The 23,302-nt window shown below is 52.4% G+C and overlaps 1 protein-coding gene across 3 annotated transcripts in view; it reads left to right on the top strand.

The window, feature by feature from the left end:
• Dscam (DS cell adhesion molecule) overlaps positions 1-23,302 on the top strand; it is a 549,020-nt gene that overhangs the window by 425,138 nt on the left and 100,580 nt on the right. For 2 of the 3 annotated variants that reach the window (XM_063224581.1, XM_063224582.1), the window contains exons 12-15: positions 6,844-7,040; positions 8,529-8,625; positions 9,212-9,340; positions 15,496-15,663. In XM_063224581.1, coding sequence (XP_063080651.1) covers positions 6,844-7,040; positions 8,529-8,625; positions 9,212-9,340; positions 15,496-15,663 — 591 coding nt within the window. The remainder of the gene's footprint in view (positions 1-6,843; positions 7,041-8,528; positions 8,626-9,211; positions 9,341-15,495; positions 15,664-23,302) is intronic. The other variant, XR_010039329.1, reaches the window with a different exon arrangement.

A 23,302-nucleotide genomic window follows, 5' to 3' on the forward strand; every position in this document is an offset into this window, starting at 1 on the left:
CTCTGCTCCCTGCCAAGTGACCAGGAATAACCGTGGCTGCTAAGGAAGCTTGGCACTGTCCTCTCACATCCTGGGCTCGTGCCACTGGCTGTGGTCATTGCAATCCCACTGGACACCAAACCCAGGGTCAAGTTCCTGGCTGCCATCTTGATTCTCAGTAGCTGTGTCTGTGAGATTTGGGGGGCAGGGAGCAGGAATTATGGCATGCCACAGCCCCCCCAGGAGAAGTCTCTGCTCTCTCTCCAGTCCCCTACCCTGCACCTCACATCTCCCCACCCTACAGCATCTGCCACCCACTGCCCATGGGGTTAGGTGGGTGTGGAGGACGCCAAGGTCGGGGTGTGGAGAGGATGACCTAGCAGGGTGGGCTCATCCTGGCACCCCAGTCCCCTTGCCAAGTGCAGGACTTCACTGTGGATGCTGGGGAACCTCATAGCGTGCCCTGCCACTGTGCCTAAGCCCGGAGGACAGAGACAGTGAGCTTCAAATGGAAACTACCATGGTTTGTGGACAAAGAGAGACCACAGAACAGGAAGAGACTTCTGTTTTAGGACTATGGTGGCTCCTTTTATCCTGCCTGCTAGACACAGTGCTCTGTATTTTCACTTTGCTCTGGGGCCTGCAAGTGACATAGCCAGACTCGCCTGTGTCACCCCACAAGGATGCTGTGGGCTTGCAGGGGGGCTGTGGGGATCCTTTCCTGCAGCTTAGGAAATGAGGCCACCAGATGGCATGGGAGCACCCCCAAAGTGGACTTAGTCCCAGACTTGTGGCTCCCAGGGACATTCAGGCCTTGAAAACAGCCCAGCGCATGGATGGGTGGATGCTCTCGGGGTTAGATGCGATGTCCACAGGCCAGCTGCTGCCCCTTCTGCCAGGTTAGGAAGAAGGCTTCACATTCAGGACCGTAAGACCTGGGTTCTCTTTCTACATCTTCCTTTTCCCAGGCCGATTGCCTTCCCTGGTCCTACTTGATGAATGGATTTGTGGAATGAAGAATTCTCTCCACTGAGAGCAAACCTGTGGCTATGAGATCACATGTACGAAGTGACCTGTACTTGAAGGGCACAGAGGAACAAGTGCTAGGGTGTGGCTCCCCGGACCAAGGAAACAGGGAGGAAGGGAAGGGGAGAAAGGGAGGGAGGAGAGGAAGAGAGGGAGGAAGCGAGAAAAGAAGAAGAGAAGGGAAGGGAGATTCATCAGCCCAGGATTAATGAAGATCGCATTTGTGATGATTTTGTTTTCTTTAATTTATGCTAGGTAAGAACAGAGCTTTGGACAAGGACTAAAAGAGAGCTGTAAGGGGAGTAAGTCTCAGCCTGCCGGGCTCACGCCTCCCATGCTCCGTTTATTTGCTGAGAAATGACTAAGGGGAAATGTCAAATGTGAAATTAATCAGCAAATTATCTCATAGTCCGGGCTTTATTTTTGCCCCTCAGAATAGGTGTTTGATATCTGTTTCCTCTTTGACCATCTGCAGAGACGTCCCTTCCTTGCAGTGAACCTTTTCCATTTCTCAAAGGTAGCCTAATTTAGAGTCCACTTAGGTTTGGAAACACGTGTTGTGTGGGTCCTACAGCAGGTTTTCTTCCTCGGGAGGTTGCGGTGATGCGCGGTGCAGAGAAATGTTCCCTGGTGCAGTAGCGTTCACAGAGGTTTCCATCAATGAGCTGAGGAAGGGAATGAAAGAGAGCCAAAGGAGAAAAGGAAAAGAAGGAGCTAGGAAGAGAGGCCTAAAGAGAAAAGAGAAAATTTGAAGGAAGAAGGAAGGGAAGACAGGAAAAAGGAGGAGAGAGCAAGAGAAGGGAGAGGAAAAGACCTTCGGTGCTGGGGAAGGTTATGGAGCACATGGGGCTGAGATGATTCACCTGGGCCACTTGTCAGGGCCACCTGGAGAGCAGCAGCCCCAGAGATGGAGCCAGCTGGCCTGGGCGTGGGGCCCAGGTCATGTGTGATCCAAGTTCCCAAGTGATTCCATGTCTAAGGTGCATCCCAGTTTCCTTCCCAGTTCTACAGAATTAGAGGGGAAGCTGAGGCCCAGGGCAGCACAAGCCCCTGCCCATTCAATGCTGAGCCAGGCTGGAGCCATCCCCCCACTGCCTGTCCCCTTCCTTGTTTCTCCCTTGGACCTGACCGTGCAGAGGGGCCCTGTCCTAAGTGGATGGTCAGCAGGTAGCATGTCACAGTCTCAGACAAGAAGGGACCCTCAGACAAGGCATCCTGAGCACATGAGGGGCAGGCACCAGGAGGACAGCTGCTGTCCTTACACCTGGCCTTTGAGACAGTGCTGATTCCCGAGTTCCCCCAGGAAACCCAACCAGAGAATAGCGAGAAGTATGCAGTCAGTAAATTTTAATTTACTGATGAAATCATAGTGGAAATAAACTGTGGTTTCAGTTGCTGCAGAACCGTGTTAACTGTGGAATCCAGGCTGTGGACCTACGGCTGTTTACTATTCTATAGATTTGAAGCTTTTGTGGTAATGAAACGTTAGAGAGTTGCTGGGCATGGTAGGGTATGCCTGTAATCCCAGCACTCAAGAGGCTGAGGCAGTAGGATTGCTGCAAATTCAAAGCCAGCCTGGGCTAAAAATTGATTTTAAGGTCAGATTGAATGGCATAGTGAAACCCTGTCTCAAAAACAAGCAAAGAGAAAGAAAGAAAGAGGGTTGTAAAAATAATAGCTGCAGAAGTAGCTTTAAAAATGAGTCCAGGCTTATCTTCCCACCTGGAAACTCTGGAAGCTCCTGCCTCAGTTTCCCAACTTGGGTACTGAGCCGGCCTTGTTGTCTCCTTGTTGGAGTTGGTGGAGAGACAGAGGACGTCCCAGAACTCATGGGGGCTCTGGGAGGGCAGGGGCGGCCAGCCACCCTCTCTGGTCAGGGTTGCTTTAGACAGCAAGAGCGATGGATTCTGGGTAGGCCCTGTGGAAGTCTGCTCCGGGCAGTTTTCTCTGACTTCTTTGGGAGGTAGGGAGATTGGGGCGGTAACCATGAGGAAGGCCTGTCCCTCCTGGGTCAGGCCCACCTCAGGGGTAAGGTCAGTGTGACACCCTCAGAAACAGTCCTGGTAACCGCAGAAACACTGGCCGTTAAGGAGCGAGGATAAAGAAAACCAATTTGCAGTGCTGTCTGTCCTGGGGGTGTCGCTGTGCCCACCATTGCCATGGAGTGGCATCAGGGAGCAGGGGGCAAGGGACATCAGGGGCTGCAGAGCCGCAGCAGGGCTTCACCTCCTCACATCAGAGGTGCAGGTCAGTGACATGTGGCCCAGGGAGGAGCTCACAGGCCAAGGGGGTGAGGCATGCACAGTGACACCTCCACTGTGCAGGAGAAACATGCAGCCCCTGTCCAGGCCGGGCCATCTTGGGTCTGGGCTCCCTGTAACCAGCCCTTGCTCAGTGCCAGTCCCATTAAATCCCCCGCCGGCTTGTTATGCTTGAGAAATGCCTGCAGAAGGCTGCCTGCCACACGGACTTGCTGTCATTGACTCCGGGTGCTCGGGACTGTGGCCTGTGAAAAGGTCACACCTTTGTGCATCAGCATCGGAGAGAAGCCGGGATGAGGGTCCACCTCTTCTTTAGAGGACCAGAAATACCTGCTGAGCATGGGGGACAGGGCCGAGGCAGAGCAGTTCTGACCAAGCCTATGGGCCGCAACGCTGGTGCTCCTTTCACACTCATCCAGGCCGAAGCCAGTGAAGAGGAGGCCACAGGTTCCTCCCAGACAGCACCCAGGAAAGCCTGTACATGGCTATTTTTCAAGAAAGGAAAGGGAGGAGAGCAAGCAGCTCATCCAGGCAGTGCTGTGCTTTAGGGGTCAGTTATGCCAGTTGTGTCTGAAACATAGGAAGTGGCATTCAGGGAACGGCAGCCCTCAGAATGCACCGGTCCCCCAGAGTAGCTCCAGAGGGGACAGAAGCCTCTTCTTCAAATTATCTGACTTGCACTAAAGCCTTCCACGTGACAAGCGAGCACTTTCCAAGAGCTCAGAGGAAGTCTGTGTTTTCTACATCCTTCTGCTTTACAGATTCTGTGTCCTTTCCACAAAAACAGGAACGTCTTCCCCTGGAGTGGCCTTGAGATGCCCAGGATTCTGTGACGTGTTAAGCTTGGATCAATTTCTAGAACACAGCTTCACAACTAGAGTTTGCCTTGCAGAGGATGTTGCAGGAGCCAGGGTCCTGACTAGGAATCAAGGTGTACCCAGGGGCCGCCTTGCAAAACTAAATTACATGTGATCCTCCTAGACTCCAAATTTGGTTCCCCAAAGATGTGAATTTTTGTGTTATTCTTGGGCTGTCAACAGTTTTGCAGTCAAGCTTTTCTGCAGCTTTGAGATCTCCAGTTACCATGGCTTAGGCCTTAAGAGGGAAAAACATCTTGGTCAGTGGATTGAGCCCTGACAGAAGGCAGGAGAGCAGACTTCTCAGCATCTCTGCAGAGTCAGCCACAAGGCAAGCTTGGGTCCCTGCAGCCAACTGTCACCCAGCAGGAAAGAGAGATGATGGCCCAGCCACCAACAGGTGGACCCAGGTCTGCTCCTCAAGACCCTTGGTAATGTGGGTGGAGGGCACCATGCCTGTCCCCTCACCATGGACTCTGAGTCTGAGCAGCTCCTCTCACTTCCTGTGGTACCCTTAATCTTATCCAGAGAATGCAAGGCGCTGGGCTCCATCACTAGGTAAAACAGTGCAGCAATTTCTCAACCTGTTAGACACAGGGGTCCTGTGTGATGCAGTAAATCTGCTGGGAATGCAGCCAGGAAAAATGTGCATCACTGAGTTATTCACACTGGTCAGAAAAAGGAGGCTCTCTAGAGGCACACAAGTGGTGATTAGATGGACAAAATACAGTGCATCCATGCAATGAAACATTGTTAGGCAATAAACAGGAACAGGGTACTGAGTACGGTACAAGGCGGCTGAAGCTTGGGAACGTTCTTCTCAGTGAAAAAAGGCCAGAAAGTTAGACAAAAGGAACAAGTAGAATCCCATTAACACAAAATGTCTAGAAAAGCCAATATAATGACAGAATGCGGTTATTAAATGCCCAGAAATGGGGGTAGAAAAGGGAAGTGGGATGAATGAGCAAAGGGAATCTTTTTGGTGTAATGAATATTCTGTAAATGCTCTGATGATTATATAACTCTATCTGGTGATTCTGGGGTTGGAGAGAAGAAGAGAGAGACATAGACACAGAGACAGACAGACAGAGAGAATGCAAGTATACGCAGTTGAACAATGTCCCTATAATTCCAATTCCTCTGAAACCTCCTGTTCCCTGTGTGGAACAGGATTTTGCAGCTCTCATGAAGGCCAGTCTTCAGCTTCACAGTTTATAACCACAAAGACTCTATTTCCACAGAAAGTTACATTCCAAGGTTCCAGAGAAACATGAATCTTTTTCAGGGGATGCAAATGTGAGCTTGACCTTACAGATAAGGTTATTTCTTCCTAGGGCAAAATGTGTGTAAAAATATAGATTTCTTTTGGCTATTTTTCTAGGCTTCTTGGTCTGTTTGGAAACATCTCATTCTCCTTCTCACTTTCTTAAAATACCTTTTAAAAGCCCTGCTTAGTTATCTCAAGAGTCTGCATGTGACTGTTGCCCCATCGAAAGTCCTTGGGGGCAGACTGTTTTCTCCCATGTTTTGCAGTTTTTCTTTGTGAGCTCAAGTTCAGCAGAGCTTCCCAGGAGAGTCCAGGGCCAGGAAGGCATGCTCCTTCTGAGTGCGTTGTTTGCTTTTGCTCAACTCCTCGGGCCGGTTAGTAACCAGGGTCACTTCTGTGCTGATTCTTTTGCATGAATTTCACCATAAATCTGTAGCAAGTCAGGTTGGTTACATTCTCAGGGAAGACATTTTCTTCTACATCCATACAGACGATATGCTTCTTCTTTGCCCTTTGTCTTTTTTTGTTTTTATTTCACGTTTGATAGTTTATGGCCTTCCTCTCAAAAAAGATAAATAATAAAAGATTCTTTTGAGGAGGAGCTTGGACATGGATGTCTGCCTTTAAGTTCCAGACCACTCAGACAATCAGTGACAACTTACCTGTCAGCTTTCCAATGTCCACTTCTGGAAGAGGTCTTGTGCTTTCTCTTACTTCTTTGTAAACTCAGAGTGTATTCAGGAAAGTCCAGAACTTCTAGGTCATTTGTGGCGTGGGGTGGGGTCTCATGTCTTCCATGGAGGAAGCAGAAAAATAACTATGGATGGAGAGAGGAAGCATGAGAAGCCTCACAACCCAGAAGATTTCCATGTTCTCAGCAAGTTGGGGGTGGGATTCTCTACATGTGTGACAGAGGGAAGGCAGCCTCAAGGTCTCCAACACTGACAAAGATTTCTGAGATGTGTAACATCTGTGAGAGATGAGAAGGGCAAGAAGTCATGGCAGAATTGGGTCAGTACACTCAGGGTCCCCCAAACATGACTAGGAATGGAGGTTCCATCTGCAAGGTTGAAAGCAGTAGAAACCTAGATGATTCTATAAGGAGGAGCATAATTTTTCTTGCTAAACCACCTTTCCAGACTAATCAGCAGGGAAAATCATTTTCCATGTGTGCTCAGGAACAGAGGCCATGGCCTGACCCATGTCTGCCCCCAGTAGCAATGGAGCCCAGCATCACCCTCATGAACGCAGAACCCACAGCAGATTCTCCCGGGGGCCCTTCAGGCCCGTGCCGTGTCTCTCCACATTCCCTTTATGTTCTTCATGATTCTTGCCCAGCAGTTTCTCGAGGAGATTTCGCTGCAGGGAAATTTGTCCCCAACATTGACTTAGCTGAGTGTTAGCATCATAGACCTCACTTGCTGAACCGGCTGCGATCCCTGTGGTTTTCCAGTTCCCGCGATGATGACATCCTACCCCAACACGACCCTGGCCACTCAGGGCCAGAAGAAGGACATGAGCTGCACGGCCCACGGCGAGAAGCCCATCATCGTCCGCTGGGAGAAGGAAGACCGGATCATCAACCCTGAGATGGCCCGTTATCTGGTGTCCACCAAGGAGGTGGGGGAGGAGGTGATTTCCACCCTGCAGGTGAGTGCGTGACTTCAGTTGGACAGAATCAGGCTTTATTGGGAGACCAAGTTTGTCCTTTCCAACTCTGGCTGTGTGAAGGTGACAGATTGCAAATAATCTGCTGAGATGCATTTGTGAGGCACCACTTGCCCCCCACTTTATGCAACAAAAGTTAGAGTAGCCTTCAATGGTGGAACTTTATTGTAAGTGTTACTAAGGGTAAAGTTATTATGAACATGGCAGGCAACCCCACTATAACCAGCACGTACTAAAGAGTAGGGCTCAGTTAGTGGCAGTTATCCTAGAGGAAAGAAAGGTTCTGCTATGCAAGTCTTAACTTCTGACCAAAAGAAATATTGAGCTGGGCATGATAGCACACACCTCCTGGAGGCTGAGGCAGGAGAGTCACAGGTTGGAACCTGGCCTGAGCAACTTAAAAAGTTATACAGACTTTGTCTGGAAATGCAATCAAAGGGCTGTGGATATAACTCAGTGTGAAGGCCCTGGGTTCAATTGTTAGTGCTGCTTTGGACAAGCTTTGGGACAGAAAGTATTACAACAAAAATATGTATTTTCCTTGGCAAAATGCAATGTGAAAAATTGTCGTTGATACAGGAATCACAGAAGCTGGAATGAAATGCTGAATTCTTTTTGTTAGCAGTGGTGGTTAGATAAGCAACAGGTGGTTTCATTATGGGGGTGGAAAGGATAGTCAGCACACACAAGGAAAATCCAGGAGGCCTGCATACGGAGCCCTGGTCACCATGTCACCCTGGAGGCCCCAGGCTTGGAGAAGAATCTGACCCTGACCCATGTTGGCCTGAGCCCTGATGACAGCGCCACCCCTCGGGGACCTTAGAGCTCTGTCCTCACAGATGCCAAATGCAAATACACTGGAATGCAAAACATCCTGGAATTTGTAAGGCGCCCACACATGCCCACTCGTGCACTGTAAGCCATCCTTGGTCACTGACAATCCTTAGCACACTGTAGAGAGCCGCTGCAGTGCAGCGTTCAGGGAACAGGGACCAGGCAGGCTCTGTGTCTGTCCATACAGCTGTGATTTTTCCTGAGGGCTTAACCACAGTTGGTGTTGGTGGTGGGAGCAGAAGCCCTGGCTCATTGGGCCCAGCTGTATTTTTAGATTTGTTTTTCGGTGGCACATACTTGCTTTGGAGGCTCTAAAGATTTATTGTGAGGAGCAAGAAAGAGGAAGAGAGATGTAAATGGAATCACTATACCCAACATAGATCACACATGTGATTGAAGAAGATCACTGCCCACACGGCTAATGGGCAGCATTACACCTGCCCAGCTGCCGTTCACAACCATACAGATGTGATTTCCTCCAGGGAGGGAGAGGATGTGGTGAGTGTGTCTGAGTGTGTGAGCCTGCGGATGGCTGGGGCTGTAGCAGGGGTCACGGTGGGGAGGTCTCAGGCTGAAGCCTTTCCCACTGACCTCCGGCTCCTGAGTCAGCTGAATTTCCTCCTGCTTTCTTCCTAGATTTTGCCCACAGTACGAGAAGATTCTGGATTCTTCTCTTGCCATGCTATCAATTCCTACGGGGAGGACCGTGGGATAATCCAGCTCACAGTGCAAGGTAGGAAGGAGAGAAGGACTGCGTGTCCAGCCCCAGGCATCCCCGGGCCCTGCCTGCTAGGGACACTGCCACCTTCTTCTTGTAGCGCAGGCAGATGCCCGGAGTCAGTGCTTAGCAGCACTGGAGAGTCCCGCACTTTGGTGTCAAGGCACAGCTGGGAATGGAACGGAGCCCTTCCTGGGCAGTGCTTCCAGTGGGAAGCAGAGTGACAGGATTTTGTCGGTACCCAGCCAGGGCTGCCCCTCTTTCATCACTGCCGGAGCCCACATATTACACGACCGGGAGGGAAAGGGAAAATTTCATGTCTAGGACCGAAACACGCTCAGAGCTAGAGATCCAAACCAGGACCCAGGACCTGCCACTGAGAGCCCCAGGCTGGGCCCCGCCTTGCTGGAGCTGTAAAAGCCAGAAGTCTCCAAAGAGTGGATGGATCCTCCCTAGATAGGCCTGGAAGATGTTTTCCCCCGGGGCCATGACTGCCCCCATGTGATGGGCACAGATCGCTCGTGTCACACACTCAGGATCAGCAGAGCCTCTGCACCTGAACCTGGGCTGCACTAACCCCATGTTTCTGTCGCTGGCACAGAGCCCCCAGACCCTCCTGAGATTGAAATCAAAGATGTGAAAGCACGCACAATCACACTCAGGTGGACCATGGGCTTCGACGGGAACAGCCCCATCACGGGCTACGACATCGAGTGTAAAAATAGATCAGGTAAGTCCTTTATTGCCTCCAGCTTTATTTCCACTTCAAACAGCATCCTTCTCTCCTTTCCTTTGCGTTTCTACCCATGAGCACACACCCCCCGGGGTCATGAGGTTCACAGGGTCACTTTCTTTGCATGAAGGGAACGCAGGTTTCCTTTGTGTCTGGCTCAGCTTCACCCCTTTCCTAGCAAGTCATCAAGGACCTCAGCCTGGCTCCCTGGTGGCTGCAGACTCCATCCTGTCGCCCTTGGGCCCCTAAGCAGCTGATGGCAGAACCAAGCCCCTGAGTGACCTTATCTGCCTCACTATGCTCCTGTCCCCTCCTGCATCTCCAGCTGAGGGGCCCGGTCCCCAGTTCCACATGTGGGTTTGAGGGTCTGCGCCAAGAGGCTCCAAGGAGCCCTGCAGTGGGTTTCCGCAGGGCCAGCAGCTACTTCTGCACTCACCTTGGAAACAGGCAGGGCAGGAGTGCTCACTGCTGTGCTACGGGAGCGCTGGACTCAGGGTTGGTCTGCTATGCCTGTTGGATGTCTGTCCTCCAGAGTGACACCATGGCCAGTTTGAGGTTTACAAGCCACCCAGCATGGGCAGAATACCAGTGCTGTGGCCCCAGTCAGAAATATTAGTTTCTGCTGAGAGGAGGAGGAAAGGGAGCCTTGTCTCCATGTGAAGGGTTAACGCCGTTCCTGGAGGCCACCATGGCAGCCTGGTTTTCGCTTTCTGAGCGCCACTGTTGTGACTTGAGATTACCCTGTCATGACCAATTTGGTGTCTTCTGGGCCAAGCTGTAGGAACGAATCAAGCTCAAGGAGTTAGACAAAAGCAGGTCCCTGAGGAGGGACATTTCATTAAGACATGCTGGCGGTGTGGGAACAGGGTTGGCGGGGCCCGGAGAGAGGCAAGGGGCTGACCAGGAAGGAGTTTGGGAAAGGAAGGCGAGGCGACCAAAAGAAGATGCAGCCCATGGTGTGCACAGTGCTTGGAAAACAGAGTCTGAGATGGCCTGGGTGGTGCTCATGAGGAGAGACCTTCAGGAGGAGTAGCGGGATCCCAAGAAGCCCTGTTGCTGGGTTAAATGGCAGAACTGGCTCCCAGGCTCACAGGGACACCGATGACAGTGCTGACCGAGCAGGGCTTTCCAGAGCCAGGACAAACAGCCCCCAGGTGGCAGGGGCGCCCGGTCCTCCCCTTGGCAAGCACTGGGGCTGCTCATGCCCTGGGGTACCAGGTGCACAGTTCCCCAAGGGGACCTATGTGCTGGGATGTGGCCTCTCCTGGGCCTGCTGCTGGCCTGGACTTCTCCCCAAGACTTCTTTCCATCCTCCAGCCCCAGCTGTCATGTACTCAGAGGGCTGCACCTCATGTTGGTCCTGGCAGGTCCCATACCCTAGGATTGCATGTGTACCTCGGTGGATACTGATTCCTGCTCCCTGCTGCCATCCCAGACACTTCCTAGGCCCCTGGGCCTGTATCTTGGTGACTTTTCTCACTGCTAAGTCAAAATACCCAACACCCAAGGTTAAAGAGGGAAAGGTTTATTTAACTCACAGTTTGTGGAGGTTTCAGTCCGTAATTAGCTGGCTCCAAGGCAGGGTGGCAGGGCAGAGAGAAGATAGTTCATGGTGGTGGAAGACAGCAAAAAGCAGCAAGGGAGAGTAAGGCCAGCCTCTTTCTGTCCCCTATCGTGTGTCCAGTCTACCAGGATTAGGGTAGTGCCAATTCAATCAGTAGATTGATCCAACAATCACCCAGCTTTAACCCCTTCGCCCCTAATCCCAGCATCGTACAAATCAATCACTCTCAATTGAGCCACCTCCAAGGAAAAAAACCCTCTGACTGAATGAGGCTTTGGGAGGAACATCTAGACACAAATCATCACAGCCAGTAGGATGTAAGATCCATTTCAACTTCAGCCCAGTTTTTCGATGCCTAAGTGGAAGTTGACTAAGTCTCTTTAAGAAGGGAATGAAACATTTCACTCACTGTAGGCACACATTCAGCACCTAATAAGATGTAGCCTTCCCTATTGTTCAGCATGCACACAGGTGCCCTGAAGTACTGTTCCCACTCAATGGCTCACCCACAGTTTAGGACACCTCAGTGCACACCCCTGCACCACATACACCTTCCTGCAAGTCTGCCAAAGGCCAGGGCTCTGGAGTCTGTGTGCCTCAGGTCCCAGGCACCTAGCACAGCAGGAAAGACTGTGTGGGTTGAATCTGTATGCAGTTGAGTTCTAAGAACTGGGGCTGGGGATTTAGCTCAGTGGCATAAGCGCTTGCCTTGCAAGCAGGTGGTTGTGAGTTCGATCCCCGGTACCCATTAAAAAAAAACGGATTAAGAAATCTAAGAACTGTGTTTAGCAGAAGCAGCAGCAGCAGCATCTGTAAACACAGCAGAGATCAGGCTTCCCGTACCCAAGTAGGAAAGCTGCTGCCCACTCTCTGGACGTGGTCAGTGCCTGTGCAGCCTCTTCAGGATCTCTTGCTTCCTGAGCAGGCTTGGCAGATGTAAAAATGCCATCCACAATTTAAGCAAGTGCAGTTTGTGGGCTGAGTGCCTGGAACACAAGGCCTTCGAGTGACAGCTGCCATGTCCTCTGTCAGGAGTTCCTCCCCAAAGACCACCCATCCTCTCTACCACAGTGTCCTGTGCACTGCAACACAGTGAGGAGCTGGTTGAGGAGCTGGGGACTGTCAGTTTGCTTCTGCCCCTCCTGGGCCCAAGTGGCACTGAGGACAGGGACTCCCAGCCCTGTGTCCTGCACAGCCCAGCACCCGCATACTTCAGTACCCAGGAGCTGAACCGCTGATGCTGTCCTCTTGTTTCAGGTAGATCTCACTCACCCCCAGCAGGGCGCCGTCCTCTATCCCCTGTTCACTGGCTCCGGGAGCAAAGTATTAGCAACTCAGGACAGGGCTTCCTGCTGCTAGCGTTGGCCAGGCCAGGACAGTCCCGAAGGCAGCAAGCGCAGCTCTTAGTTCTTCCCTCAGTGCAGCTACAGAGTCCCCCAGGGCAGTGGCCTTCTTCTCCCCTCAGTCCATTGGCCATATGACCCCACCAGACTCAAACCCAGATGTGTCTCATTGGTTTTCAATTTTCTGGGAAAACCTCAACCTCCCAAGTCCCTGTCTTGGCCTCTCCTGTGACCATCTCCTCACTGCCCACTGTGGCCCCCATGCAAGGAACCCCAGATGTCCCCTTCCAGCCCATGAGCCTGGGACCTGCTGTCTGTGCTTCCTTCCTTCCCTCCTCTGGAAATGCACCAGTGCCTTATGGATCTCTGATGGGCATTGGCTCCAGTGTCCCAGGATGTCCCCTGGGTGGGACTTCAGGCTCCCCTGTGCAGACTGATGGCATCTCCCAGCCCTCTCCTCTCTGGAGCTCCTGGGCACCCTCTCCCCCTGCACCCCTGGGCACTGTTATCCCCGACTGAGGCAGCTTCAGTGACAGCTTCCCCCGTATCCCTGTGTCACCATGCGGGGCCTGCCGCCACACTTCCTTAGTCGGTGGCCTCCTGCAGCGTCTCTTCAGAGTGGCCCACACTCTGAACTTTGTCCTCGACAGCTGGGTCCTATGGACCCAAGGGTGTTTGACCTCCAAGCAGCACCCCTGCCCCCCGCCACCTGACCGTGGCACCCTGTGGTTCCCCACCCCCCACCGGGGCCACTCAGGGCTCTCAACTTTCCCTCCCTCACTGGCCCTTGGGGCATGGCTGGAAACCCTGCCTGCTTCTCAGGAAATGCTCCTTCCTGCTCTTTCGGAACCAGGCGGCAGTCCGACTCCCAGCCCTCCTGCTCTTACTTCCTGTGCACCTGTAGAAGCAAAGCTTACCGGCTGCCAGAATTCCCCCTTTTGCATCTAACCAAACTGTTTCTCTGCACTGCTCCTCATCTGAAAGCCAAGCCAGGAGCTTATCAGAGGTTGTCTTGGAACCTCCTTGGGGAGTTAACAGAAATACTGATCTCATTTGGTGTGGTTAAAGAACAGGTGAAGGCCTTAGACTGCAGGAAAACCACTTTGAGCTTGGGGTGGTTTGGGTGGTGTCAAACCCCAATCTCCTTCTTGCCCAGTGTGGAATAGGGCCTGAGTTCCCTGCCTTTCACACACAGGAACAGCCCTGCATTGGCAGGATGTTGTGAGGATGAGTCAAATATGACAGCGCTTCCCAGCTGCCCATCCACTGCTGTGATCTGGGCTCCATAGCCCAAAGATAAGACCCATGGTCTGAAGGACCATTGTCAAGCATCTCAGAAGTTTCCAGTGTGCCCCAGGCTTGGGGTTCACAGATGTCACACTTAGTACAGCGCACCCAGCTGGAATTGCACAGTGAACTGCAAATACAGCTAGGAAAGATGTAACACAGACAAATAAACACCTGGAGCGATGCGCCTAGAAAGTCAGGAGTTCTTAGGTGCAGGCCAGACTGGGGGTGTTTGGAGAAAACTGCAGAGCGGAAGGGAAAGGGTGGCCTTGCTGGGGGGACACCTGACAGGCCTGCTGGCCCAGCAGGGAGGGGCTTGTTTGGGCAGGGAACTATCCGGAGGCACAGCCTGGCTAGAGGTGCCTGCAGGGTTGGTGCTTTGGAGGCTCTCTATGGGGCAGGCTGCAGAGCCGGTCCTCTCCTGCCTCCCTCCAAGTGAGACTTAGAGGGTGGGAGCAGTCCTAGATGTCTTCAGGCTCCCAGCCTTCATGAGCCCTTGGAACTTTGGCAGTTCTAGTGTGGAGCCCTCGCCCACCAGCAGCAGCTTGGGACATGCAGGGCCAGTTCCTCCCAGTGACCTGGCATCTTCTCCTGAAGACCTGGCTTTCTCTTTGTAGACCAGGCCCATATTTACCTTGTCAGTCCACTGGTAGAGATCTTCTCCCATGATCTTCTCCTCCTCGCACATCAGTCCATTTCTGGCCCACATCCTCTCTTTTGCGTCTTATTCACCCACCTCCAGTCCCCTGGGCTCAAAGGATACTCACCATCTACCTGCAGTGTCTATGGTTGGTTCTGCTGTGCTCCATGCCCCACAGCACAACAGCACAAAGCAGTGGTCTTCAAGTCATGGGCTTTTTCTTCGTGTCTCTTGAAATCCTGCTTCTCTCATGAGAGGCAGCTCCCTACTCCTTGCTCCTGGCTCGTGAGACAAGTGTGTGGCACTGTCCCCATATGAGGATTACTGTCCGTTTTCATCCATCAGCCGAGCACTGATCCCAGGCCCACTCTGGGTCAAGTCCGGGACCAGCATGGACACTAGGCCTGGAATATGGCCAAGAAGGGCCGTTCTGTACCCTCATGGCCCATGGAAGCCAGCAGGGACAGCCACAGAGCCCCAAAGGACTTTCATTCTGTTGAGTGTCCCAGGAGAGGCCCTGGGGAGGGGGAGCCCTGCAAGTGTCACCTCCCCAGCATTACTAAGGCTCTTTCTCCTGCCACACCCCACACCAGCACCCGGCCCCCACCCCGCCAGCAGCTGCAGGACTGTGACAGGAGACCCACTCACCAACATTCTTCTCCCTGACAGAAGCTCAATGCTGGAGCTGCCCATGACAGCTCCTCACCGGGGAAGGTGCTCCTGCTCCAGATTAGCTATGGTCGGAAAGTAATGTCTGGGGTTAAGGAACCTCGTGATTTAGGAAAAACAGAATTGAAGGATGTCTTTGGTTAGCAGAGGCCCACTGGTGGTTGAGCCTGGCTCAGGTGCTGGTCTGTTTCACCACACTCTGTGTGGAGTATAAAGAATTTAGTGTGGCTAGAGGTGTTGCTGGGTTTCACAAATCCATGGACCAAGGATTTTAGGAGGCAGAGGAATGGTGTCCAGACAGAGCATGGCCAGTGTAGTGAGTGCTGAGTGGGCCCATGTCCCTCTCCACTGCTGTGCTCATGGTGCCTGGGTTTCCATTCCCTGGTTTCCCAAAACAGCTCACCGCAGCCCTGAGCTCCCACAGTGTGGACATAAATGTGGGATTCTGCATCCCTTCTGATGGCCAGTCTGCCAGCAAATGGGGAACACTGCACTGCAACACACACACACACAAGCCTCATTGGGTATAACTTTGCTCCTTCTTTCCTTCTTTCTTTCTTTTTTAAAATTCCTACTTGTGAACTTTCAAAGGCAGAGGAAAAAAACTCACATCTCTATCTCTTCTTTTTTGAAAAACAAAACCCCAAAGACTCCTGGGATTCTGCTCAGAGAACCAAAGATGTTTCCCCTCAGCTGAACTCGGCCACCATCATTGATATCCACCCTTCCTCCACCTACAGCATCCGCATGTACGCCAAGAACCGGATCGGCAAGAGCCAGCCCAGCAACGAGCTCACCGTCACGGCGGACGAGGCCGGTACGTGGGGCCCGGAGCCCGCCACGGGGCCCAATTGGTTCCTCTGCCCACCTGGGTGGGGTGTGCTGGTACCTGTTCCCATGCCCCATGCCCCACAGAGCTGCCAGCCTGCCCATCTTCCCACCCCAAGTGCACTGCACTTAGGAAAGGGCTCAGCTTGAGGTTCCAATACCTGAGACCCAGAGAAAGACCTCTGGGGCTCACACTGCGACCCATTTCCTGTCCTCTGGGTGCACAGAAGCCACCCTGGCGGGAGGACAAGGCACATCCTTGCCCACCACCTGGAAGCCCCAGTGTGGCAAAGGAAGGAAGTGTGCTCTGTGCCCTAGGGTGTGGATTAATGTCTAGACCAGCAGTGCCAATATTCCATACTATACTTTATTGTCGTTTTGGCCAGCTAGGAAGTGTTTTATGTCTAACACTGCAAATTTCAAAGGTACAGATAAATATTTTGAAGAAGGCAAAACAGTTTCTATCATCCTTCTACCAAGGGCTAAGCTAGGGCCATGTTGACAGGACCTTGACTGCTTTTGTAACCCATTTGATGACAACGTGCATGTCCACAGATGTACACACAGTGTACACAGCCCCAACACTTGGTCACCCTGGCTATGGGGTGTCGAGAATTAAGTGGAGAACGGAGCAGTCAGGTGATGGCCAGTGGATGCCGAGGGGAGGAACATGCTGTCCTCGGACTCCTCTAGGAAGGGGACTGGGACCAAAACCTGGCTTGATCCTTGGAGGAGAGGGGCATCTGGCCCCCACGGTTGTCCTTTCTCCTGCCAGCAGTCAAGGTCATTAGCCATCCTCACTGCAGCTGGCTTGGATACTCGGTCCCTGTTTCTCTACCTCCAGGAGAAGTCACATCCCCAGGTGGCTGCGGGTCACACATGGAGGACTGTCTGCACCCCTCCTCCCCACACTCATTAACTTGGCCCTGCAAGCTGCCAGGCACGTGTCTTAAGGTCCTTCCCCACCATCCACACAACCTACCGTGTGGTCACTAAGTCCACCGTGTTAGCCCTGCTGCTGTGTTCAGATTTTATTATTTTAAACACCCCATAATGAACTTCCTGTGGTATTTTCCTTATTACAGTTCCCCAGGTTATTTTCTTCTGTTGAAGTCTTAAAATGCAGGATCCCTGGATCCAGATGAATGCACCATTTTTCATTCCTTGGACACATCACTATTCCCCCCAAGGAAATCAGTTTAAGTGTGCGGCTGCCTCTGGACTGCGGAGGTGTGCTAGATTCCCAGTGCTGGGGGACATCTGTTCTTGAAAATTGCTTTTGAGAGTGGGAGACAAAATGCCTGTATGTGAAAGTGTCTAGGGTTAACTGTTTCTCATTCTGGGCAATCTCTGTGCAATTTCTCATCTGCAAAACACCCAGAAATGATGCCTCCTCCTCCTTTCATGCACGTATCTGATCACTGGAAGAAATTCTGAGTTCCAAATATACTTTGCATTTCTGAGAATCAGTAGGAAAGGAGTTCATGTGTTCCTGCAAAAATAGAACCTTATTTAAATATTTATCTAAACACCCCTCTGACAGCCTGGAGTTTGGTCATGCTGGGTACTTAGGAGAATAAGCTCCCCCACCCCCGGCCCTGGAGGGACCTGTGGCTCCCCAGCACGGTGTCCTCCTCCCCCAGCTCCTGTCTGATCCTGCACCGCCTCCATGTACACATCAGGGCGGTTACACAGGGCTACCCACTGGCTCCCAGGAGCGAAGCTGTCGTGGCTGAGGCTTCCTTTCCTACTCTGCGGCCTCAGGCAGCTGCTGGTTGCTATGGCAGCCACAAGGCCAGGTGCACAGCCCCTGGCTCCCATGTGAGGGCCGCTGCCTGGCATTTCTGCAGACAGATGCAGAAGCTGCCCCCCTGGCTACCCGCTGGCCTCTTGGGTTTGAACTGGGGGCACACGGCCTCTCTCCTGCAGTCCTGAGGCCCCCAGGGGGTGTGGAGAAAGGGACTGGAATTGGGGAAGGCAGGTGCAGCTGCCCAGGCTGATACCCCCACCCCTTTAGACCCTGCTGCAGCTGTTCCATGCAGCTGTGGCCATCACTTCCCAAAGTCACATCCAACAAGCTTTTGGGGAGCTGTAGCCCCCCTGAAATGCCTTTTGCACCCTTACTTTACTGCTTCCTTCCTCTAAAGAAGTGGACTCCCCTGAGCAGCAAGTACCTGGGGTGGAAGCTCCTGGGGGCTGCAGACCTCTCGTTGCCATGGTGACCTGAGACCCTGCCTCCCGCCAGCCCTGAGGACCCCTCCCATCCCCACAGCACAGAATCCTGGGATGTTCAGTGCTGGGGACCCCACAGGCCTGCTCTAATAAAGCCAAAGGGTAGGGCTAGGAGATGAGGGAGAAGGAGGCAGGAGGATGCCGAGCTCCAGGAGCAAACACAGGGACGAGGGACCCTGCAGCCCGAACCCCTGACCCACCCAAGGCACCCAAAGACCTGGCTGTGTGTCCTGGATCCGGATTTGCCTGGGCCAGACCAGTCTTTGAATCGGGTATTGATTTTTAATTTTTTGTGGGTCCGCGTGTGCAGTACCGGGTATCTGCCTGGCCCTCCTGCCCAGCCTGCCTCCCCACCTCTCAGGCCATCTCCCTACTTCCTGTTAGCTCTTTTTCATCCTTTGGGTTTCTCATACAAGAAACCATGTGATACTGAAGCACGTGTGTCTGATTTATTTCACCCAACGTTACTGTCTCAGGGTGCATACATTTTCCTACAAGGAATGCAGGTTTGTCCTCCTTTTGGGCAGAGTGGTTCTCCATGGTGTGGAGACACCACACTCTTTGTCCATTCATGTGCTGCTGGACACTGGGGCTGCTTCCAAGATGAAGCCCTTACGAGCTGTGCTGCTATAAACTTGGGTTTGCGTGCACCCTGTGATCTGACATCTGTAACCCTTTTGTGAAGACGCCCAGGCAGGCATAGCAGGGCTGAATGGGATTCTAGCTTTTGATTTCTGAGGGCTCTCCACACTGAGTTCCACAGTGGCTGCCCTCACTGATGCCCCAGCAGCAGTCAGAGGATCCCTTTTCCCCTGCAGCCGCAGTGTGGGATCAGTCTGGAGTGTCCTTCGTGGTCCTGCCTGGCCGCTGGGGCCAGTGGTGGATGTGCAGCCCCTCGGGGCTGGCTCCCTGTTGCAGATACACCCACCCTTCTGTCCCCATGGGGCAGCGAACTGCAGCCTGAGGGTCACATCTCAGCTACATGGCCGAGGGCAGCATTTAGATCTTAAAAAGGAGAACACAGGATGGAGAGTGCACGTGGCCCCAGAGCCTGGAATACTGGCCCTGCATACTTCACATGAATAGTTTCAGGTCTCTGTGTAGGTCCTGCCACTGTGAAAATTCGAGCTTTGGATCTGCATGGGGAGCTCTCACAAGCAGAAGTCACTGTCACCCACGGGTATCCCCAACACCAAACCCAGAGTCCATTTTTTTATGGAAAGTGCAGAAGTAGATTATCATACCACTTAAATGCACTTGACTGCAGAGAGCAGCTGGGTAACAAAGATCATACCACTTAGCACTTTCTCCAGGATGCCCTGAACAGCCCTGAGCCCCCAGACAGTAGCCGTGGAGGGAGTAAGTGGCAGCGATGTCAGAGGGGAGGAGCTGGGCTCTTAATGGACCTGAGTGTGTTGGATTTCCCAGGTCTGGCGGTCACAGCCGTGGCCCATGCTCTACAAAGCCCAGTCTACCCCATTAGCCTCTGCCCTCGGGAGGTCGAGGGCCACCTCATGCCTTGCAGCTGAGTGCAGGGTGGCTGACCCTCATCATGTCCATTATGAATCTGTGGGCAGAGTGTGAGCGTTCAAGTGAGCACAAGTCCACTTTAGCAACACTGAAATTCCACAAACCACCAGAGAACAGAAGGTTTGAGTTTCAGAAAGGCCCAACACAGTCGGTGGGTTTCCAACAGTGGGCACTAAGTACCCTATACCCCATGCAGCCTTCAGCAAGCTGCCCCTGCAACTGGCTACCCTTCTTTATTTGGTTTGGAGAAACTTTAGAAATCAAGCCCAAAGAAATAATCAGCCTCTCTGTTCTTCCTTATATACCATGGGTATATTGCTGGCTCTCCTAGATTGTTCTGGAATATTCTAGAATGTTCTTCCCCTTTTTCCTTTATCACTTGCAAGCCTTTGCTCAAATATCTTCATCCTGATAAATTCTACATTAAAATCCCACCCACCACCCATTCTGGCCTGTTTGGTCCCCTCCATCCCTGAACACTGTTTCAAAATAGCATGCATCAAGTTCCATGCATCCCTTTGGGCTTGTCTTGTCTGAGGGCTATTTCTGTTCCACTCCCACAAGGACAGGAAGTTGTCTGCTTTGTTCAGTGCTGACATCTGGTATGGCTTTCGGCCTATAGTAGGTACTAAGTAAACACCTACTTAAAGGAGGGAGTGACTTATGCATACGTGGAAATTAGATTTACCAGCCTCTGCTCACCTGGGTGCCAGCTGCTGTGTCTGGCTTCCCACAAACTCTGTCTTGGCCCTGCTTTCCTCTCACATGCTGACCCGAATCAGAGGTGAACCTAGGGCACAATCACACAGAGCCTCCTTGGTACTTTTTCACTTCAATCCCTGCCTCGACCAGGCCCCGCACGTAGAAGGCTGTCAGTCAGTGTCTCAGCAGGAGGCCAGGTTAGATTTAGGAGTGAGTCCTGCCAGGGTGCTGCAGGCCAGTGCAGCAAATGATCTGGCCCAGGACTGTGTCTAGGGCCAGGCAGAGGATGTCGTGGGAGCAGAACAAAGGGCTTTTCCTTCGGGAGGGACAGGGGCTGGAGGGTCAGCAGGAGGCTCCGTGGGCAGTGGGGAAGGACGCAGGCCAGCAGGTGGCCCTCGGTGGACCAGGAGGGAAACAGAAGCAGAGACCGTGGATGTGGGAATTAGAGCTGCTGCTTCTGTTTCCAGCCGAACAGAACTGGTAGAGCTGTGTTGTCCTGAAGCTCTCAGAGGCATTCAGTGCGGTCCACCATTGTCACATTATCATGTGCAGGGGTGAGTTTGACATCTGTAGAAATGCAGAGATTATTTACTCCAGAAAACCCACTCATAATTAATTTTTACCCCTAGAATTCTCCTCTGCCAGGAGAAAGCTAGGTACCATCCTCCTAAGTTACAAACTAAAAAGAAAAAGAAAACCCCGATGCTTTCCATATCTATTACAACTCCAATTTGGGAACACAGAGTAAATTCTTGTATTAAATGTCAGTGTGGTTTGCAAATTCAGTTTAGGTATAGAAATACCTCGTGATTGACCCTCAACATTTCAGCATTGGGAAGTTAGTCCACCGTGGGTTGTCATTTTACAGAAATCGTCTATAATGAGATGAGAAACCATGAAAAATATCACCACTCAGGGTCTGTGTAGACCGTGCTAAAATTCTGAAAGGACACTAATTCTTATTTTAAAAGGATGTTTTAGGATTTATGGCAGAAAAGTTAGTGCTCTTCGCAAAAAATCTTTCTAGTCCTATTGGACACATAGCCCTAAAATGCATATGCAGAGATCTTTGTGATGATGATGGTGATGATAATTTTGGAAGGATTTGTGCAGTGTGTCTCTGTATTTTCCAATGGAAGAGAGATCCAAATGAAAAGGTAGCCCCGTGCTGGGGCTATGAACAAGCCATTGAAGTACTGGTGGGCTCAGCCACAGAGTAGCAAGCCCTGTCCTGGACGGGCAGGGGTGGGGGTGGGTGAGGCATTTCCCCACTACTGCCACGGGGACCTTCATAAAATACCAGACTGACCGCCAGGGCAGGCTGCCCCTGGTTCATGAGCGTCTCCTGCACTGACTGTTTCTGCCTGAGTCCAGGGCATCTTTGGAAACATTCCATGAATATTTCATCTTCGCTATATCTCAATAATAAAGACCGTGAGTGTCGGCCTCCCTCTGCCTGAGAAGCCCATGCTGGAGGTCCTAGCTGGACACCTGCAAGGGCTCCAAGTGCCCCTGATGCTGCCTCTGATTCCCAACAGCCAGGCTTTTCCTGTCCTACCCCAAAGAGCACGATTAAGTAGAAGTGTCCCAGCGTCAGTGTCCCTGCCAGGCCTCAGGTCATTTTCCAAGAACTGCTTCCATAGGGGTTCACACGGTTCTGGGCGATCACAGCACCATGCATGGGAGCAGAGACCCATCCCCAGGGGGCATTGCTCCTGTGCTGTGTGCTCAGCCCCGAGGGAAAGCGGGCACAGAGTCTGACAGTGGTTACTGTCGGCCCCACGCCTGCCTTTTTGGCCACTGTTCTGCAGATTAACTTCGATGCTGGCAGAGCCTTTGCGCTTACGGGTTAATAAATCCAGAGGCTGCAGGACCACAAATGTCTGCTGTGCAGAAGGGTGCATGCTCTGTATTTCAGTAGCCACAGGTTGTGTCACCTCTGCAGGGACAGCCAGGCTCTGAGGCCACATAGCTCCAAGTCCACCAGGGGATAAGAGACAGCAAGATGACCTGTGAATGTGTGTGCAGCACTCCAGGGTCACTTCTGTCCTGTCCAGCCAGCACTGTTTACCTGCACTGTAGCTGGGTATCCCCAGGCCCACGACTACATGGGTCACCTCCTCTTTCTTCCTCACAGAGCAGCCAGGCTTGCACTACAGGGCACACGACTCCCCTTGTCCCACCTCTATGTGTTCCAAAAGCCCACAGCTCACTCTGCCCACTCCCACGCTGTGTCCTGCTCTACCCTCCTGTTATGGCCTGCACTTAGCATCCTGGCTCCTGCCTTTGCTGGTCTGACTGGCTTCTGATTGAAGGTCGTAAAAGCTTTGCATCTGCCCTCACACATGCAGACCTTTTCCTCGGTGCAGACTAACAGCCAGCTGCGTTGCGGTGACAGCATGTGGGCCGTCTAGTCTAAGGCTTGCGGAAGTGCATTAGAGCCCAGGAGAGGATGTGCAGACCTCTGCGTGTCCTGGGGTGCCGGACTCCACAGGGCCCTTGAGCCAGTTCTCGAAACCCCAGGGTGGCCTGCATTCTGTCCAGGAAGGAGCCCATCAGGTTTCAACTTTCCTCCTTCAAACTGGGAGTCGCCCAGAGCCTCCCCGGCTGGCTGTCCTACTCCCCAGCCTCTGGTCCTACTTCTGGCCTCACGCACAACCCCGTTCCTGCGAGTTCACCTCTGCCTTTTCCCAGTTAATCCTTCCCTTTATTCCCCCTGTTCGCCTGTATTTGCTGAGAATGTCATTCTCAGAACCACCCGATGATGTAAATTATGTTCCATGGTGGTATACAGGGCAGAGTCACAGAGGTGACATGACCTGCAAAGAAATGACAGGGCTCAAAAGTGGCAAATTCAGAATTGGACCCTAGGCAGGAGACCCAAGGGCTCATGGGTTCAGACACGGCATCGTGATGCTACTCAACACTATTCTTTTTTTGAAAAAATAAAAAATAAAGGATACACCATTCCCCGGGGTTCCCCATGGTCTCCGGCAATCTATGCTTCCCTGCAAAGGTCTGTGCCCTGCCTTCACTTCCGGTCCTCGAGGTTACCTCATGCCCCTGCCTCCCTCCCACCCCACCACTCGGCCTTCCACGCCAGCGTCTGGTGTCTGCAGGAAGGGCTCCACAGTCAGCAGTGATCTCAGCAGTGGTTAATCCAG

Source organism: Cavia porcellus, unplaced genomic scaffold (assembly GCF_034190915.1).
Source record: "Cavia porcellus strain 051 isolate PalLab524CR breed Dunkin Hartley unplaced genomic scaffold, mCavPor4.1 scaffold_15, whole genome shotgun sequence".
Lineage (NCBI taxonomy): Eukaryota > Metazoa > Chordata > Mammalia > Rodentia > Caviidae > Cavia > Cavia porcellus.